Below are 21,238 nucleotides of genomic sequence, written 5' to 3' on the forward strand. Positions count from 1 at the left end.
ATGAAGTTCGTTAAAATTAAAAAAGCAATTAATAATATTGGAAAAATTAATAAAATATTACTAAGTATTAAAGATTTTGACCTTAACGCGAGTACTACCGTACATTGACTTTTGACTAGATATGCCATCTAGCGTAAAGCACAGATCGGTCGTAAAGTCATTGGAGAGGGCAAGTGTTGATTTTAATGTTTAGACCACTTTTCATTTTTCTTCACCACAGCATTTTTCTTAGTAGTTCTAAAGCGAGTGCACAGATGGCGCTGTACTGCGATTAAAATAATAAAATAATATTATAATATAAAAATTATTGGGTGTTGATTTAATTTGCTGTTAACTTAATAAAATGTTGCTTAGTTGAACAACTGCTGTACCTAAGTCAATTAACTAATTAAAAATATATACCTTTAAGTTTAGGGCTAAATTATATTAAAACTTTAATTATCTGTCTCAGAATGCATAATTACGTAAGAGTAGGTAAATAGGTATAATTATTATACTTTCACAAAAATATATTATGGTTAGTAACATTAGGTTTTATATAATAAATTTTGAACTTGTCACTCATGTGGGGATATAGCTCAGTGGTAGAGCATTCGACTGCAGATCGAGAGGTCCCCGGTTCAAACCCGGGTGTCCCCTAGTTAAGATCTTTTTATGACTTTTTGTTTTTACGTTTTCTTAGCATTTTCATTATTCATGTTATAAACTTATAACTATTTAAAAAAAACAAGTTATTAAAAATCGAAGTTTATGTAGGAACTAGGAAGTGATAATAATTCTTATTTTAAATAATTTAGGTTACCTAATACCTATCCTACTTGTCTCTATTGGTAATACAACCAAAATACTTATTATTCTTTGACCTTTATCTAGTAGGTTATACCTACCTAGGTATTGGATGGCCCAGGCATAGATTAAATTATTGGTCTCGCTACCAGGCTACCACCCCACTGCCAAATCAAACAAAGCTACATATTTCAGTTCACCTGAAATCTGAATCAACAAGTTGAGAGTTGTATGCACATTGAAGTTATCCCAAAGTTCCTTTCGAAACTACTCGTAGTTCCATCCATACAAAACAGACGGAACGAATAGCTTAGAAGGCTCTTTATGCATGCAAAAGTTGCGATCGGTAAATTCCTGTCTATGATGAATTTTTATTGTTAAGTTAAATGAGGAAATTTGGTTTCAGGATTTCAAACAACATAAGTAGTTTTAAATATGGAGACAAGAACCTTCGCCCCGCGAGGAATGGTTGTGACCCCACATCATTTGGCAACGCAAAGTGCTTTACGGATTTTAATACATGGCGGAACTGCTATGGAGGCTATGGTTGCTGCGGCGGCGACCATTGCCGTCGTGTATCCCCACATGAACGGCATTGGAGGTGATGGGTTCTGGCTCATCGTTCCGCCGACCGGTGACTTTGTCGCAATAGAGGCTTGTGGAGCAGCCGGTAGTTTAGCTAATGACCAATTTTTTAAAGGGTATGGTAGAATCCCGTTAAAAGGCCCAAAATCAGCTATAACTGTTGCTGGAACTGTCAGTGGATGGGAAGAGGCTTTGAAATATGTATCTGAAAGTGGTTATCCAAGACAATCTATATCTAAACTATTGGCCGATGCTATTACGTATGCGGAGGAAGGATTCCCTATTACATGTTCGCAAATAGAGGCGCTCAAGGAGTTTGGATTTGATGAAAATAATTCCCAAGAATTTAGGAACGTATTTTTACCAAACGGAACAATACCCAAAGAGGGTCAATTATTTCGTCAAAGGAATTTAGCAAAAACATTCAAAGCTCTCTCACGGAACGGATTAAATAGTTTCTATCGGGGTGATTTAGCGAAATTGATTGCGAAAGACATGGCGTCCCTTGGTATGCCAATCACAGAAACAGATCTTGCAAATTACTCAGCCATTAGACGGACTCCGTTGAGATTGGCTCATTCCCACGGTGAAGTTTTCAACCTGCCGCCACCAACTCAAGGTCTACTTTCTTTATCCATTCTCGGAATCTTGGATCAGTTACACATCGATGGCCGACATGAAGGACAATTTATTCATGCAACGGTTGAAGCTACAAAACAGGCATTTGTGTTGCGAAACGAGCACATGACTGACCCTCGTTACATGAAAATCGATGCCCAATCAATGTTATCAAGTCACGCAATTTCCAAAATGGCAAGGAATATTAGTCTCAATGAAGTATCCTTAAATGGAAAAGGCGAAGGCCCCGGGGATACGATCTGGATGGGTATAATGGACAGCAAGGGATTTTCAGTTTCATTTATACAGAGTATTTATGAAGAGTTCGGGAGCGGAGTTGTTTTACCTGAAACGGGAATCTTGTGGCACAATCGTGGTATTTCTTTTAACCTGGAGAGGAATCATATAAGATCTTTAGTGCCAGGAAAGAAGCCCTACCATAGTTTGAATCCTGCGGCTGCTAGATTGAACGATGGTCGTTTAATGATTTATGGTACAAGAGGTGGCGACGGACAACCCCAGACGCAAGCAGCAATCTTCCATCGATATGTAGTTCAAGGGATGAATTTACAGAAGTCTATTTCGGAGCCCAGATGGGTGTACGGACCGACTTCGGGCGGACACTACAATGACAGTGACAGTGACTTTTTACGACTAGAGAGTAGATTTAGTGACGAAACAATTGAATATCTTAGGAAAATAGGGCATAAAATTACTATTTTACCACCGTACTCAGAAGAAGTAGGACAAGCGGGTGCATTAGTAAGATACCCGGATGGTATGATGGAAGGTGCGTATGATCCTCGAAGTAATGGAAACGCAGCTGGTTTTTAATTTACTACCATCACACAGTGTATTTAGATTTTATACATATTTAAATATAAATAATTTAGCAGGTTGAGCAGTAAATTAGGTATTTATTTAGTTCTTAATTTTTAGAACTTAATATTCTTAGAAAAGGGTTCTTATTTTTTGTAATAGCTCTAATAATACTTGTATACTTACCTAGGTACAATAATATAATTTATAAGTGGTAAAGTAAGCCATTTTAAGGGTTCCGTACCTCAAAAGGAAAAACTGAACCCTTATAGGATCACTTTGTTGTCTGTCTGTCTGTCTGTCTGGCTGTCTGTCAAGAAACCTACAGGGCACCTACTTCCCGTTGACTTAGAATCATGAAATTTGGCAGGTAGGTAGATCTTATAGCTGACATTTGAGGAAAAATCTGAAAACCGTGAATTTAGGGTTACATCATACTAAAAAAATTAAATTGTGGTCATGAACTAATAATTAGTATTTTCAACTTTCGAAGTGAGTGACTATATCAAGTGGGGTAAGGGTATCATATGAAAGGTCTTCACCTGTACATTCTAAAACAGATATTTTTTTATGCATCATATGTTTTTGAATTATCGTGCAAAATGTCGAAAAAATACGACTGTAGTACGGAACCCTCATTGCGCGAGCCTGACTCGCACTTGGCCGGTTTTTTCAGTTATTAAACTCTTTTTCTCTAAATATATGAGTATAGTAGCGTAAGTCTCATACTTAAAGGGATGATTTACTATAAGAAGTTCTAAGTATGTTGAGCATAATATTATATTTTATTCTATCAAAAAATCCCTACTTCCATAATTTAAATACGAAAAATTAAAGAGTTCCTTCAGGATTTTAAAAACCGAATATCACGCGGGCATCATTAACGCTCGGCATACTAGAAGGTACTATACTATTAAAATATTATGTACAACAGAATTAGCAATTGTCTAGCATAAAATATAACACGGCCGAAGCTCCGAAGATTGCCATTCGAAATTCGAATAATAAGTTCGTTAGCGAATTCGGCGCGTTGCGGTCACGAGTAAACAAATGCACGTCACAATTTCGCCGCGGGCCGGCGAAATACAGCGGATATATTCCCAGTAACGCTCTAATCTAATTTCAACTTTATTAGCATGGTATAAGTTTTAAGTTGGCATGCGTTAGGATAAACCAATTTATTTCTGTTTATCGGGTTAGCCTTTGGGCATGCCAGCTACATTGTAAATCGCATGCATGCACCTTTTTATAGGAGCATTCTAAACACCGTGAATGGGTGTTACCGTGTTACCTTGTAGAACATAAGTACTTCATACCTTGTTGTTCTCTTTCTGTCAGTTTCTCTCTCATTCCAAATAGAGTTTTGTAACATTTATTATGATAAACAGACATTATGGTAGATAGTTTTCATAAGCTTAATCGATGCTACTTTTTACCCGATTACGGCAAAGCCAAAAGGAAGGGTTATGATTTTGGCAGTCTATGTATCTCTATGTGTGTTCCACTGTAGTGGCTAACTTCATGAACGAGATGTCAATTGATTTGTTATTATGGTCCAGGTGACATAGGCTACATTTTATACGAATAAAATCGATCTGACGGATGTTACATCCAAAAAAGTGGTATAATCGATCTGACGGATGTTACATCCAAAAAAGTGATATAATCGATCTGACGGATGTTACATCCAAAAAAGTGGGGTCTTTAACAATTATTTTTCTTGCTATTTTGTATCGAGTGGGATGTCAAATAAAAGAGGAAAAATAGTGACTTCATAAATATAAATATACCTAGTAAGTATACTATTAAAATATACCAAGCGACAGAAACCCAATTTTACTAAAATATTTCAGCGATCGTAGTAGCGTTTTAGTTTTCAACTTTTCTATTAATACCTACTATAAGGTTAGTCGGCTACAGTTAAAGTCATGCTTCTAGTGGGTGAAGATAAGTACCTACTAATACGAAGTAGGTATAATTAGAAAGTAGGCAACAAAATAGACCCTCTTTAAATACTAAAATTGCTTGGTCGAAGCAAAACCGATTGGATCCCATCTTAGTACCAACATAAAGGCTAAGGCTTTGTAAGGAAATTGCGTTGACTAGTAACAACCGCTCGGCAGTACTGTACGCATTTTACTACTAATACAATCGCGAATTAACTAACAAACGAATTTCAACTTTAAACTTAGCTGTAATACTGTATAATCTCGTATGTGAATTAATTATTTCGGTTCTTGTCAGAGAGCTTTTATGGTACTTATGTACTGTAGTAATCTGTCCAAAGCTTCCAAATCATAATAAATCATAAACTGCTTGCTTACGTATGATCCTAAAATAATAAGCAAGTTTGATGATAAATATAAATTTTAGAACTGAAAACCAACATTTTATAAACTTAGGTACCTAAGTATACAGACTATATTATTTAGATACCTACAGTAAAATTTAAATCCAAATGATTCGCATCTAAATTTCCATTCGTTATTCACAACGGCGAAGCTTACATACTGTCAATAATTGCTGCACGTCTGGAGTGTAAGTAACTAAGTAAGTAGTCATAATAATATTGCAGTCGACGCTGCATGCTTCCTCGCTGCTGCCACGCGTAGCAGAGTCAGAGTGAAGTAGACTGAGAGGACTATCGGTTTGATCCTGAATCAACTGTAATAATATGTCAAATAGGGTATGGGTGACGTGGAATCAAGGAAAAATAGTTACTGGCATTGGATTGTGTTTAGGTAGTATATAATATAGTACAGCGCTAAGTTTTCGCTAGCATTCTAATACGGTATTTGACAACTAGTCATATCAGTAACTTTTTATCAAACGTCACAACGTGCACTTAAACTAGCGGCACGCTATGATGGCCGGTTTGACGTTTGTCCGCTCATGAAGTTCCGTATTAATTGATAACGACTTTGAAGGAAATAATTGTATTACTTTATTGACGATAGTGATGTGCAGAGATTCATAAATTTTATCGAATGTAGTTTTAGGTTTAGGACTCAAAATTTATTTATTAAATTGATTTCTTAAATGTATACAAGTGTAGAAAAATCAGTTTGCACCATTTAAGGGGTGAATGTACTTGTGAATATGAACAATTTTCACTATGTGGACAAACCTCTGAAATCGCAAAAAAATATCAATAAATTTTTAAAAATGGAATCTAATACGATCGTCACATAGGATCGCTGGCTAGCACAACTACTACCTCCGGCAAACTCGCGTCAATGCTCAATGCAAAACAAAGCAGTTTCGAATTGACGTTGCTTCGAAAAGTATAAACTGTCAGTGCAATGCGATTGTGATATAGTTTTGACCTGGCTTTGGATTTCAAATATTGATACTGCATTACTGTTGACCCTTGCTCGTTAATTTGGACTCTGTTCAAGCCCTTTGTTGTGGATTTCGTCGATATGACCGAACGTACGCAGAGAACTGTTCTAAATAGTCAGACACGTGAGTTCCTAATACGCCTTCGTAACTATTTCGATCGTGAAGCTCAAAATGGAGGGCCAATTTTACCTATAACGTCAGTGGTTGAACGCGTAGCTGATGCGCTTAATATTGGACAACGAACTGTTAGACGGATAACTAAAAAAAAATATGGCGAGACTGGCACAGAAGAAAATAAACTTCACACACCAAAAAAGAGAAAACGAGCAAAACCAGTCGTAGGCATCGATAGCTTTGATGCCGATGCTATCCGAAGACATGTTTACAGCTACTATTTACAGAAGGAGTATCCAACAAGAAAAAAGTTGGTGCATTCACTGAAGGAAGCTGGATTATTCTTCGGTGGGGAAAGTTCTTTAACGAAGATTTTGAAGACCATTGGATTTCGATACAAAAAATGTAACAAACGCAAAATATTGATGGAAAGATTTGATATAGCGATGGCAAGGTATACTTTTTTACGGCAAGTGAAAGAAATCAAAAATTGGCAAAATGTTGTGTTCTTGGATGAAACATGGCTTAATGCTAACCATACTGTAGGCCGTTCTTGGAACGATGACACAGCAGCATCTACTTCCAAAGTTCCTGTAGGAAAAGGATCGCGACTTATAATTTGTCACGCCGGAACCATCAACGGGTTTGTCGAAGGTTCTCTCATGGCTTTTGCGTCAAAAACCACTGGAGACTATCATGAAGACATGAATGGAGAAAAGTTTACTGAATGGTTTACCTCAATGTTGTGTAGCCTCCCTGAACCATCTATTATAATTATGGACAACGCCCCATACCACTCGATGCAAATTGACAAGCCACCTGCCCAATCCCAAAAGAAAGCTGATATCGTCGCATGGCTTCGTAAAAATGGCGTAGATGCAAACATGAATATGTTAAAAGCGGAATTAGTACGTCTTTTAAAAGAAAACAAACCAACCAAGATCCGATACGTCATTGACGAAATAGCATTAGAACATGGGCACAGAGTTATACGGTTACCGCCTTACCATTGTGAGTATAATGCGATTGAGTTGGTGTGGGCTCAAATTAAGGGATATGCTGCAAGACACAATACAGAACCCCCATTTACCACAAAAAAAATGCTAAAATTATTAGAAGAAGCTTGTGAACATGTGACTAAAGGAGACTGGGAAAAGGTTGTGAATAGAACTGTTAAATTAATAAGGGAAGATTATGAAAGAGATGTGAAAATAGATAATATTATAGAAAACGAACATATAATTATTAATGTATGTGATGATAGCAGTGACGACAGTGAAAATAGTAGTATGGACGAATCTGATTAATTATGGCCTTTTGTGGCACCTTTTTCGGTATCTTTTGTATTCATATGTTTCTTGTGTGCATATAAAGTATGTATATTCATTTTCGTTCAAATATTCAGTTCGTTCAAATAAATTAAATAAACATATACATTTTTGTTTTATTAAACCTATTTAATCAGGTACAAAAACAAAACTTAATTGTTTTTTGTTCGAGAATAAATTGACATTCCACATCACTATTGTAATGTGTCAAACCGGCCATCATAGCGTGCCGCTAGTGTAGTACCTATGCGATATTCTATGAAACACTGAAATGTGACGTCACATTATAATTAAGACTTAATTTTTTTTGTTTAATAGATAATTAAAATGGTTATCACACTTAAAACTAACAAACTCAAAACAACTCTCTTTAATAATCACTGAGAAATAATTTATTTTTGATGTAGTCTGCACATACCCAATTACAACATGTAGCTTGATTAAACTAGCTATTTCATATCCTTGTATATTATTATCTACAGTAGGTACAGTAAATAGTGCACACAGAACATTTGTTGACCCGGTCTGAACTTGTTTCTCGTAGGTCAAACAAGCTTCCCAACCATGCTCTATATCGTACATATTTGTACTACATTAAAAAGTTTGTATTGTCAAGCATCTCAACTATAGGTAGTGAACTCATAACTTTGCTTTAATTAAATTTTAATAATAATCAGTAGTTTTAAGTAAGCTAAAGACAGGGTAAAGTGGGTTTCTCTGGAGGAGGCCTTGACCTGAAAAGAGTTCTTCATAAAAATATTTATCGTACTTACTAAATTTAAATTATTATTTTATTTAACGTCTAGTATTTTACGTTTTATTTAATAATCCTATATTATTATAAAATAAGAGATGAAATAAAAGGCTTTTTTATTATTATTTTTATTTATTTATTAATTAGTTTTATAAGTACCTACCTATGTGTATTCATCTATATATATATAAAAGGAAAAGGTGACTCACTGACTGACTGACTGACTGATCTATCAACGCACAGCTCAAACTACTGGACGGATCACGTTGAAATTCGGCATGCAGATAGCTATTATAACGTAGGCGTCCGCTAAGAAAGAATTTTTCAAAATTCACCCCTGAAGGGGTAAAATAGGGGTTTGAAGTTTGTATAAAAGTCTGTCAGTTTTGAAGTGTCTATAAAGAAGTTTTGTAGTTAATATTTTTGCAATTAGCAGTATAACATATTTTATTAAGCTCATATTTTTTTTTAACTTATAACTTTGACTTACGTTTTCAAAAATCCCGTGGGAACTCTTTGATTTTCCGGGATAAAAAGTAGCCGATGTCACTCTCCAGGTCATTAATTATAGGTAGGTATTCATGCAAAAAATCACGTCGTTCCGTTGGTCCGTTGCGACGTGATTGAACTGATTGTGACGATTTCATAGTTAACTTGCACCTGGACACAGATACAGGCTATTTTTTATCCCGGAATTTTAAAGAATTCGCACATTGTCTTAAATTTATCTCAATTGAAAACTTTCTCAGTGGGAACTTCATCCCTCTATACACGATTTATCTAGTATCTACCCTCAGGATTTGTTATTCACAGCATCGTATAAAAAGGTAATAAATCCGTTAATTTGTCACCATGAGGCACTAACGCGGATTTAGAAATAAAGATGCTTCACACTAGAGACTTTTTATTTTAGGCTCACTACCATCTTAGACTGCACCATCACTTACCACCAGGTGAGATTGCAGTCACGGGATAGCTTGTATCTGAATAAAAAAGGGGAAAAAGGTATTTCAACTTTAACACTTGTATCTTGTAACACTCGTTATAACACGAATAAAATGGGCTAATTTTAAGACACACCTAAACAGAGTGCACCGTAAACAGTACGCGTAGTACAAGATTTTACGTCTCACCAAACCAAACCAAATTCGAGAGTCGAAATACTTCCGCGTTACAGTAAAATGGACCTAAACAGCCTTGAATTGAAGTCAAATATTCAATGCCACTGATTTTAATTTCGCAATGTTTCCGCTTGGAGCGCTGGCTGTAGAAGTGTAGACAAACTTGAGCTTTAAAACAAGGCCTTTAAGATCCAGTTTACTGTAACGCGGAAGTATTTCGACTCTCGAATTTGGTTTGGTTTGGTGAGACGTAAAATCTTGTACTACGGGTACAGAGTGTAACAGTTCCGTAGAAAAACATGGAACCCTTATAGTTTCATCCAGTACGTCTGTCTACATCTGTCCATCTGTTGGTCTGTTGGTCCGTCTGTCCGTGTGTCACAGTCAGTTTAAAATTAAACTATAAGAAGCCGTACAGATATTGAAATCTGTATGAGGTAAGTACCGCTGAACAGATACATTAAAATTTTGGTTTTTTTTTTCAGGATACTTACATCTTGTATTTTAGGTTATCTATTACCTCCCTGGCGCAGTGTTAAGTGTGCTGTGGTCTTATTAGTGGGACGTCCTGGGTTCGACTCCCGGCTTTGGAATTTTATAATTTCTAAATTTCTGCGCTGGTCTGGTAGGAGGCTTTGGCTGTGGCTAGTTACCACCCCACTGGCAAAGCCGTGCTGCCAAGCGATTTAGCGTTCCGGTACGATGGTTTGAGATTTCTTGTACGATGGTACGGAACCTTTCGTGTGCATGTCTGACTCGCACTTGACTGATTTTTGAAAATTACCTGATAAAGTACGTCTTATTTTAATTTTATTTATCTTTCCACATAAATTGTGTTTATACAGCGATAATATCTTACTACTGCAGTCGTCTGTATTGATAAGACACTGAAGATAGCCATAGTTAAGAAATAAGTAAGACTTGACAAAATATTTAACATTTTTTATCACTTGTGTAACTAAAATAGTGTTATCACTAGAATGCCTATTGGTATTCATGTTAAAAAATTAAAATTACACAATAGTGTTTTACTTAACATAAACTAGACGTGTACTGCGCATACCTAAACCGTGAGTGAAAACATAGATATACCTACTTATTTTTTTTAATTTATAAACTAGCGCTTGGCTACAATCAAACCTGGTAGCAAGTGATGATGTAGCCTAAAATGGCATAGAAGATGCCTAGCCACTCTTGACTTGAAAAAAGTAAAGTAAGCCTACTACCTTTTGACCTCTATGGCGCAGTGGTAAGCACTGTGGTCTTATTAGTGGGAGGTTCTGGCAGGGGTTTGGAATTTTATAATTTGCAAATTTCTGGTCTGGTCTGGTAGGAGGCTTCAGCCGTGGCTAGTTACCACCCTACCGGCAAAGCCGTGCCGCCAAAAAGTAAAGTAAGCCTACTACCTTTTGACCTCTATGGCGCAGTGGTAAGCACTGTGATCTTATTAGTGGGAGGTTCTGGCAGGGGTTTGGAATTTTATAATTTCCGAATTTCTGGTCTGGTCTGGTAGGAGGCTTCAGCCGTGGCTAGTTACCACCCTACCGGCAAAACCGTGCCGCCAAAAAGTAAAGTAAGCCTACTACCTTTTGACCTCTATGGCGCAGTGGTAAGCACTGTGGTCTTATTAGTGGGAGGTTCTGGCAGGGGTTTGGAATTTTATAATTTCCGAATTTTTGGTCTGGTCTGGTAGGAGGCTTCAGCCGTGGCTAGTTACCACCCTACCGGCAAAGCCGTGCCGCCAAGCGATTTAGCGTCCCCGTACGATGCCGCGTATAAACTAAAGGAACATGGGTTTAATAAAAACTGCTACCTACACCCCTTCCAGGTTAACCCGCTCCCAAAGTCCCAACTTAGACTGCATCATCACTTACCACCAGGTGAGTTTGCAGTCGAGCATAAGCTAGTTTTATACTAATACTAGCTTATGCTCGCGACTTCGTCCGCGTGGACTACACAAATTTCAAACCCCTATTTCACCCCCTTAGGGGTTGAATTTTCAAAAATCCTTTCTTAGCGGATGCTTACGTCATAATAGCTATCTGCATGCCAAATTTCAGCCCGATCCGTCCAGTAGTTTGAGCTGTGCGTTGATAGATCAGTCAGTCAGTCAGTCAGTCAGTCAGTCAGTCAGTCAGTCAGTCAGTCAGTCACCTTTTCCTTTTATATATTTAGATTATAAAGAGGTAAAGTTTGTAAGTTAGTTTGTAGGTAGTAATCTCTGGAACTACTGAATCAATTTTGACTTGTTTTACCGGTACACGGTAGAAAGCTACATTATTCCTAAGAAACATAGGGTATATTTCATTTCAAAAAATTAGAGATCCCTACGATATTTGTAATAAGCTATCCGTGTGAAGCCTAGGCGGGTCGCTAGGTTTATATAAGTAGGTATTAATTGTTGTTTTAGGGGTACTTAATAGAAATACGAATTCTGTGAAAATTTCAACTCTTACCTATTTCAGTTCACGAGATACAGCCCGCTAACAGACAGACGGACGGACAGCGGAGGCTTGCTAATAGGGTCCCGTTGGCACCCTTCGGGTACGGAACCTAAATGGTTGAGAAAATCAACGCCTGCAAAAGCCTTTTGGCTTTGTGGAACAATTCGACATAGAAGTTTTTCCAATTAGCGATGAAAGATGTTACGCTACTGTGAGAAGTCGGTCGCAAATTAAAATTATTTGAGGCTTCTACTCTTAGAGGAAAGTTAAAGCTTGGATAAACACAGCGCGTCTGCAGAACGTCAGCTAAAGGTAGACAGTTTCCGTTTAGTTAGGGCCGAAGCAACTGACTCGTGCGACGCGACAGCCCCGCGGCGTATAAGTGCGTTTGTGCACTCTTTCGTATTCGGTTCGTATTCATTTTCGTTAAATACGAATCAAAATGGCCGTCATACAGAATGTACAGTACGCGGCAGAAAGTAAAGTACATCGACCTTTAGAAAGAGATATGCAGCAGATTTGAAGAGCATTGTCTTTGTCGTTGAGACCGACAAAACGTCATATTGGTATGAATAACAAAGACAACGCCGAATAACATTAATAATGGCCAATTCATAATTCATAATTCATAATTCATAATTCATAATTTTTTATTGCAAAAAATACACGTGAAGTGGTGTTACAATATTTTTTTGGAAACAGTGTATTACCAAGTATGGCGTGCAAATGTATACCTACATTACTTTCTGCCGCGTACTGTACGTGCATTTGTGCACTCATTCGATTCGTGTTTTTCCGAATCAAGTCTACTTGTATTTTATGTACGATTTATATTACAACAAGGAATTAAAGTCCGACACAAAACAAAGCAGACGGCAGCAGCAGAGCTCCTAAACCTTCGTACACTTCCTTCGATAACTTTTTGAAGCCGCGTAAAAAACGCGTCGTATCTGTCCAAGACCTTAGTGGGGTTAATTGAATATCAACAGACTAGTGCTATTAGAAGATTCAATTAAAATAATAATTTACTTTTTACCACAGCAGTTTGCTTCGCTAGAGATTTTATGAATAAAATTGCTCATTGTCAAATTGATCCAATGAAAATTAAGTATATTATTTAAAAATTAATGTTAAGTAAGTATTTATTTGTGTATGGCAAAAAAGGAGATACATTTCGTAATGTAGATACTTATCTAAAGTGAAGATTTAAAAAACTGCGGATCACATTTGGTAAAGCGCTATCCCCTTTCTTTGTGCGTTTTGTATCTTCTGTCTTCCTCATCACCGAGCACGACTCACAAGTTTTATACGCCATGTAACATGAACGTAGGTAACATTCTATACTTAGTATCTTATAAATTAACAGCAGACATCTCCAAATAGTGTTTAATGCGACAGCATAATAATTTTATGTGATAAAACATACACCCTGCTCCTACAAATCAAACTGAGCTATTTCGGTTCACCTGAAATCTGAATCAACAAGTTGAGAGTTGCATGTGTTATATTACGATAAAATTGGATACATAATTATTATGCTAGAATTGACCCAATCATAAACTTGGAGTCTACAATAAATATTTGTAGTAATAATTTAAACAGAATCGTTATCCCGCGACAGGATATCAACGTCAATGTTACCCAACCCGAAAGGTTATGATTTAGTAGTATCTTATATTCTTTATTGTTGTCCAATTTAATATCTAGGAATGTGACAATACGAAAAATAATATTATGTAAATTATCGATACATATGACTAATTATTTATTGTAAAGTAAATACTGACAACATACTAGGATTGACAGGATATGGCTGGATTTAAAATACAGTTGTCTATAGAAATTATGTGAAATAATATGTAAATCATCAATAGAGTATGGCATTAATTAATGTAGTAAAACAATAATAAGTAAACCGTCAATACATGTTGCAAATAATATTATTTAAGTAAATTAATAATAATGTCAACAATCTCAATGTTGGTACAATGGTACCTACCATTGTACCAACATAAATAATTATTAAAGATGTCATGTGACGGTGGCCTGTGGTTTGTTTACAATGGAGAGAGGATAAAAACGGGACACACATCGATAAAGGGGCAGTCTCGTATTATAACTCCTCGTGTTAACTACAGCCTTAGTCTAGTGAAGTGATGTGACTTCAGAGTAAACAAAGGCGACAGAGTTACTAAAGTTAAGTATTCTTATATTTTATTGTAATCACTTGCCTTATAAAGGTTTAGTTATTATAACCATGTACCAAATATGTTTAGATATTATGTTATGTATTATGGAATGTTGTAATGCTTTTAAAAGATGTGTGTTGTGGAGTTTCTTTGCCCATTTCTTCTCCACAACGAAACACCTTTGGAAACGGGTGGTAGATTCATTTTAATATGAAATAGACCTATGCTGAGAAATACAACAAAATACAGATAGGTCTATAAAGATTAAAGTATTAAAGATCTTTCAATAAATGATTAATTATTATTCGACTTGGTTGGTTTTACTTCTGTATTTATAACCTACCCTCTTGTGCTATTTATTTTATACATTGAGATAAAAGTAAACACTAGGTTGTTAGCTTCTAATTATTATAGAAGCCTGTTTAGATGATTAGGGTTCTTACTTTGAAATAATACAGCAGATGCTTTGCTTGATTTTTAATTACTTAGTATTTGGCCTTACCTGACAAATAATTGATAAATGATAACTTTCATTAGTAATCATTGGATTTAATTTATCATCACAGATAATACAGCAGATGCTTTGCTTGATTTTAATAACTTAATATTGGCCTTACCTGACAAAATTTACAACTACCTACATTTCAATTAATAATTGATAGATGATAACTTTGATGAGTCATCATTAGATGTTATTAGCCATCACTATTAAAGCCCACTGTCTTAACTTCTCTCTCTTCTTTATACAAAAATCTCACATCAGAAGTGGGATACGATACTCTGCTTGTCGAAATACTAATACTTTTCAAATGCTTTCAGCAATCGTGGATACGGCTTCTCCTCGAAGCGACAGGCTGCCGCCTGTCGTCGGTGACACTTGGTGTTGGTGCCCGATGATCCCAAAGCGAGGGGCAACTCTGTTGTCAGCGGCACTTGGTGCTGGTGTGGCACCGCCGGTTGAAACGTCGCGTCGTTTGATCAAGCTAAGTACAATTTTGTGCGTTGTGTGTGAAGAAAAGTGTAAATTTAAAAAAAACCACGATTTTGTGGTATTGTTTCTATGAAAAAGTTTTTGTGAGGGTAATCATAAAAGATTTTAATTAGTTAGATAAACCACGTGTTGTGGTATAATTTATTTGGATAAGAATAAGTCTAGTTAGAGGTCAGATTGGCCGAACGGTTTTTGATAAAGTATATGTAGATGTGAAATCATTTAGAACGTTATGATGTACCGAAACAAAAAGGTTTGCTTTTAAGAAATCGCACCGTACTTACAGCTCAAAACTTGAAGAAATTAACTTATTCTGATTAATTCAACTTAAACATAAACTATATTTATTTATTTTGCTTCTTAAAATAATTCAACTATTTGTCTTTTCTTAAAACAACACAAGAGATTATCCATCCGTTCTTAAAACAACGCAAGGCAGATTGCCTACTCAAGTATTTTTTTTTCTACTCAGTGACGTTATTATAACATTTAACATTTTTTTTTAATAAATAAGGATTAAGATTACCAAACTGAACTCTATAATATTATTATAACTTCGCTTAAGAATAATTCCCCTTAAATATAGTTTGTTTTATTTAATCTTCTTTTGTCGAAATATCTCATTTCAAAAGTATTTTATTTTTAATAAAATATTCTTATTGTTCCCACATATCAGCAATAAACTTTGAGGTTAGGTTGAACCTGATTTTATTTTATCTTATTATTTTGACAAACCAATCAAGTAAATAGGAACCTATTTTTTTTTCAATTGGTCATCCAACAAAAAATAATAATACGTCCCACATTTTATTTTAGGAAATACCTACGTTACAACGTGTTATTAATTTATTCCTGTTTTGAGTTTGTTTGATATACATACAAATCAAATAAAGAACATATTTATTCAAGCGGTAATAAAAACTGGAGATCATAGGAGTAAACCAAAACCTGTTTGTACATTTGGCGTTCCTCAGGGATCAATATAAGCCCTTTGTTATTCCTGATCTATATTGATAGTATAAATGAAATAGGTTTAAAAGGAAACATACTGTTGTACGCTGATGATACATGTTTATTTTACTATGGCAACTCAATACACACAATCATCACAGATGCACAAAATGACTTAATACTACTCAATAAATGGTTTCAATAATATAACCTACTTACAATAATACCTCAAAAAAAAAAAAAAAAAAAAACCATATGCTACATTACATAGTTACATATAAATATAACTACAATATATTTTCATACTAAATTCACATACATGACTATAAAAATAAAAATAAAATACAAACATATAAACATTTTTAAATATACGTGTCGCACTGGTGATGCAGTGCTGTCGTGACTCAGAGAATGACTTTTTCAGAATCGACGAAAAACTGATTATTCACTTCCTGTTATAGATTATAAAAAAGTGAATACTTTATAAGGTTTATAAATAATATTAACGCAATTATCATTTACTAATTATTTCAAAGTTACAGGTAGTAACTGTAATTCGCAATTTTTGAGTTAAGACTGTATTGCTAAAAAAAAAAAAAAGGTTTTCAGAAAGAGTAATTATTTTTAGTTGTATAGTTATTGCTGAAAATTTTTGAGTTACTATAAATAATGGTTGACTTTTTCCTTATGGTTTTGAGTATAATTTTGTAGTTACAACAATTATTTAATTTAGTTTTAAGTTTTATAGTTCCCTCCAAAAAAAATAATTTTCACATTCAGGTTTGGACATTGATGAATAAAACCAGATAATCAAGAAAATTCAATCAGATAATCAGTTTTTATTTATAAAAAGTAATAATTTAATTTCAACAATTTCTGCCTTTTCCAACAAAAAAAAAAAAACCTTCCAAAACAATAAACAAAATTTGTCTTGAATACAAAAAAAAAACAGAGCCAATCAAAATATTTTTTTTTTAACTTAAATAATCAGCTATTGTTGTAACTGCACAGTAATTGTACGTAGTCACTAAATTGGAGCTAGGCAAAATTAAATAATAGTATTTCTATAATAATAGTATGCTTAAACTAGTTTTACATCAGTCTGTTTCTAATAATTAGCATCAAAATGACAGCAATATTTTTTTATTTAAGTACTTAAAATCAACCAGTCAAACTTCGCAAGTAAGATTCATAATAGGTCCTGGGAATCATATTTTGTCGAGCAGTTCTTTCGTCTTTTAATATTTTTGTTTAATTGTTTATGCTGGTGTCAAAGCAACAGAAAAATAACGTTTGGTTTCCAGCTTCACATTAAAATTACTACCCCACTGGTCACAATTTAATTCACATTAAAATTACTTACTAAACCAATAAGGGTGTCTTAAGTGAAAATACTATTTTAAATTTCATTTCTGTGAATCGATAATAGTGTAATAACTAGAAATACACCTACACACTAGAAATATCTATTTAGGTTTAAATCAGCTATATTGTATTAACTCTAATTCATAGTTGAACTTTTACATACCTGATTCAACAATATCGTTCCAATTTGAATTAATGCGGTCTAAACAGTAAACTGTCACGTCCTTCTTCGTCGAATTTAGATGTAACTAAAGATGATGAAATATTGGTTAGGGTATCACGACAGTTAGTCAGTCACTCAAATTTGACATGTTTTGGGTTGCGACAGTGTGTCGTCGGTGCGATATATGTATACATTTATATATACTATAAACCCTATACTTACTATAATACATATGTAATACATACACATAGGTACAGATATTATAACTATTATACTACTACCAAGACAAAATAAAGTGGGTGTGTGGATAAGATACCTACTGTTTATTTGTTAAATTTCTCATGTAAGTGAATTTATTTCTTAGTGAGAATAAAGTTCTTTAACCGTAATAGTAGTAACCGTATACATATTAACATTGGGGAACATTGTTTGGTAACAACAAAGAAAACATATTCTATTCTACTCTGATTTCGGTCTGACGTCTGGCTATCCTGGTTTTTATGACAGTAACATTGACATTGAATCATTGAATATCGTTTTGTGAATGGAGCAATCTTATATTTTTTTTTGTCGGTACTTTTGTTGCCGCTGTTCATTTAAGTTCACTGGCTGCATTTTTCTATTTTTCTATGTACTTCGGGAACGAAGTACTTATCAAGATGGCCGAATGGTAATAAAACATACTAATAATTTATGCTAAATGACAGAACAGAGGAAGAAAAAAAAAAAAATATGCTCAATGGATACAAAATGTTAAGACTCACAATGTGACAAAATGTTAAGACTCCCGAATGTAGCAACCAACAAAAAAAAAATCAAAAAAAAAAAACAAAAAAAAAAAAAAAATCCAATGATTATCCCCGAATGGGACAAATGTTATTATTCCCGTATGGAACGGATGTTATTATTCCCAAAGGGGACAATTTTTTTATTCCCGTATGAAACGGATGTTATTATTCCCAAAGGGGACAATTTTTATTATTCAACCATATAAAACAAAGGGAGTTAGGTTAGCTAGGTCTGCCTGGCACTAATCATTGCCCTTTTCATTGGTCGGGTAATGTTAGACGGCTCGACTTGACAGTGCTGGTATTACACCATTGGTGTGATACATCTTATTGGTGATAATTCAGTAATGTCCTGGTACGAGACCCATTTATGGGGGCGGCAGACAGTTAGCTAGGTAGTTAGGCTGCCCGGCACTAATCATTACTAGACCCAAAAAAAAAAAAAAAACAAAAAAAAAAAAAGGGTTAGTAATGTTAGACGGCTTGTTCGGACGGTACCAGTAAGTAGCGAGGTCTAGGTAATGACCTCTACTGGGCAAGAGTCTAGTACAAGACCCATTTATGGGGCGGCAGCGGTTAGGCCAGTTAGTTAGGCTGCCTGGCACTAATCATTACTAGTACCAATAAAAAATAAAAAAATAAAGAGTTAAAAAATATTGGTTAGTAATGTTAGACGGCTTGTTCGGACGGTGCCAGTAAGTAGCGAGGTCTAGTAATAACCTCTACTGGGCAAGAGTCTAGTACAAGACCCATTTATGGGGAGGCAGCGGTTAGGCCAGTTAGTTAGGCTGCCCGGCACTAATCATTACTAGTACCAATAAAAAAAAAAAAAAAACAAACGAATAAAAAAAAAAATTGGTTAGTAATGTTAGACGGCTTGTTCGGACGGTGCCAGTAAGTAGCGAGGTGTAGTAATGACCTCTACTGGGCAAGAGTCTAGTACAAGACCCATTTATGGGGGGGCAGCGGTTAGGCCAGTTAGTTAGGGCTGCTGGCACTAATCATTACTAGTACCAATAAAAAAAAAAAAAAAAAAAAAATGTTAAAAAATATTGGTTGGTAATGTTAGACGGCTTGTTCGGACGGTGCCAGTAAGTAGCGAGGTCTAGTAATGACCTCTACTGGGCAAGAGTCTAGTACAAGACCCCTTGCTTTAAAAAACTAATAATAATAAAAAAAAAAACTATACATATTATACAAAAAAAAAAAATTTTTAAACATTAAATTATGGGGCGCAGCCAGTTAGGGACAGTTAAACTAGGTAGCTGTAGCTTATAGATCTTTTTAGCTTATAGATCTTCCTTAGCTTATAGATCTTTTTACCTTACAGTTATTTTTTTTATTTAGCTCTTAGCTAGATTTTTTTCTTTTCTTTCTAATTTCCCTATGTACTTCGGGAACGAAGTACTTGTCAGTATGGCCGTGTTATATTACGATAAAATTGGATACATAATTATTATGCTAGAATTGACCCAATCATAAACTTGGAGTCTACAATAAATATTTGTAGTAATAATTTAAACAGAATCGTTATCCCGCGACAGGATATCAACGTCAATGTTACCCAACCCGAAAGGTTATGATTTAGTAGTATCTTATATTCTTTATTGTTGTCCAATTTAATATCTAGGAATGTGACAATACGAAAAATAATATTATGTAAATTATCGATACATATGACTAATTATTTATTGTAAAGTAAATACTGACAACATACTAGGATTGACAGGATATGGCTGGATTTAAAATACAGTTGTCTATAGAAATTATGTGAAATAATATGTAAATCATCAATAGAGTATGGCATTAATTAATGTAGTAAAACAATAATAAGTAAACCGTCAATACATGTTGCAAATAATATTATTTAAGTAAATTAATAATAATGTCAACAATCTCAATGTTGGTACAATGGTACCTACCATTGTACCAACATAAATAATTATTAAAGATGTCATGTGACGGTGGCCTGTGGTTTGTTTACAATGGAGAGAGGATAAAAACGGGACACACATCGATAAAGGGGCAGTCTCGTATTATAACTCCTCGTGTTAACTACAGCCTTAGTCTAGTGAAGTGATGTGACTTCAGAGTAAACAAAGGCGACAGAGTTACTAAAGTTAAGTATTCTTATATTTTATTGTAATCACTTGCCTTATAAAGGTTTAGTTATTATAACCATGTACCAAATATGTTTAGATATTATGTTATGTATTATGGAATGTTGTAATGCTTTTAAAAGATGTGTGTTGTGGAGTTTCTTTGCCCATTTCTTCTCCACAACGAAACACCTTTGGAAACGGGTGGTAGATTCATTTTAATATGAAATAGACCTATGCTGAGAAATACAACAAAATACAGATAGGTCTATAAAGATTAAAGTATTAAAGATCTTTCAATAAATGATTAATTATTATTCGACTTGGTTGGTTTTACTTCTGTATTTATAACCTACCCTCTTGTGCTATTTATTTTATACATTGAGATAAAAGTAAACACTAGGTTGTTAGCTTCTAATTATTATAGAAGCCTGTTTAGATGATTAGGGTTCTTACTTTGAAATAATACAGCAGATGCTTTGCTTGATTTTTAATTACTTAGTATTTGGCCTTACCTGACAAATAATTGATAAATGATAACTTTCATTAGTAATCATTGGATTTAATTTATCATCACAGATAATACAGCAGATGCTTTGCTTGATTTTAATAACTTAATATTGGCCTTACCTGACAAAATTTACAACTACCTACATTTCAATTAATAATTGATAGATGATAACTTTGATGAGTCATCATTAGATGTTATTAGCCATCACTATTAAAGCCCACTGTCTTAACTTCTCTCTCTTCTTTATACAAAAATCTCACACATGCATAT

At 34.7% G+C, this 21,238-nt stretch overlaps 2 protein-coding genes and 1 non-coding gene across 3 annotated transcripts in view; all 3 read left to right on the top strand.

Moving 5' to 3' along the window:
* LOC117986821 (oxamate amidohydrolase proenzyme-like) overlaps positions 1-5,650 on the top strand; it is a 10,940-nt gene extending 5,290 nt beyond the window's left edge. Inside the window, exon 2 of the mRNA XM_069502332.1 lies at positions 1,193-5,650. Within this exon, the coding sequence (XP_069358433.1) occupies positions 1,222-2,823 (1,602 nt within the window). The 5' untranslated portion in view covers positions 1,193-1,221 and the 3' untranslated portion in view covers positions 2,824-5,650. The remainder of the gene's footprint in view (positions 1-1,192) is intronic.
* The window catches only part of LOC117987055 (oxamate amidohydrolase proenzyme-like), a 33,770-nt gene that overhangs the window by 10,523 nt on the left and 2,009 nt on the right, over positions 1-21,238 (top strand). The window lies entirely within an intron of this gene.
* Positions 568-639, top strand: TRNAC-GCA (transfer RNA cysteine (anticodon GCA)). Its single transcript has one exon. It is a non-coding gene; the product is annotated as a tRNA-Cys (tRNA).

Source organism: Maniola hyperantus, chromosome 12 (assembly GCF_902806685.2).
Source record: "Maniola hyperantus chromosome 12, iAphHyp1.2, whole genome shotgun sequence".
Taxonomy (NCBI): Eukaryota; Metazoa; Arthropoda; class Insecta; order Lepidoptera; family Nymphalidae; genus Maniola; species Maniola hyperantus.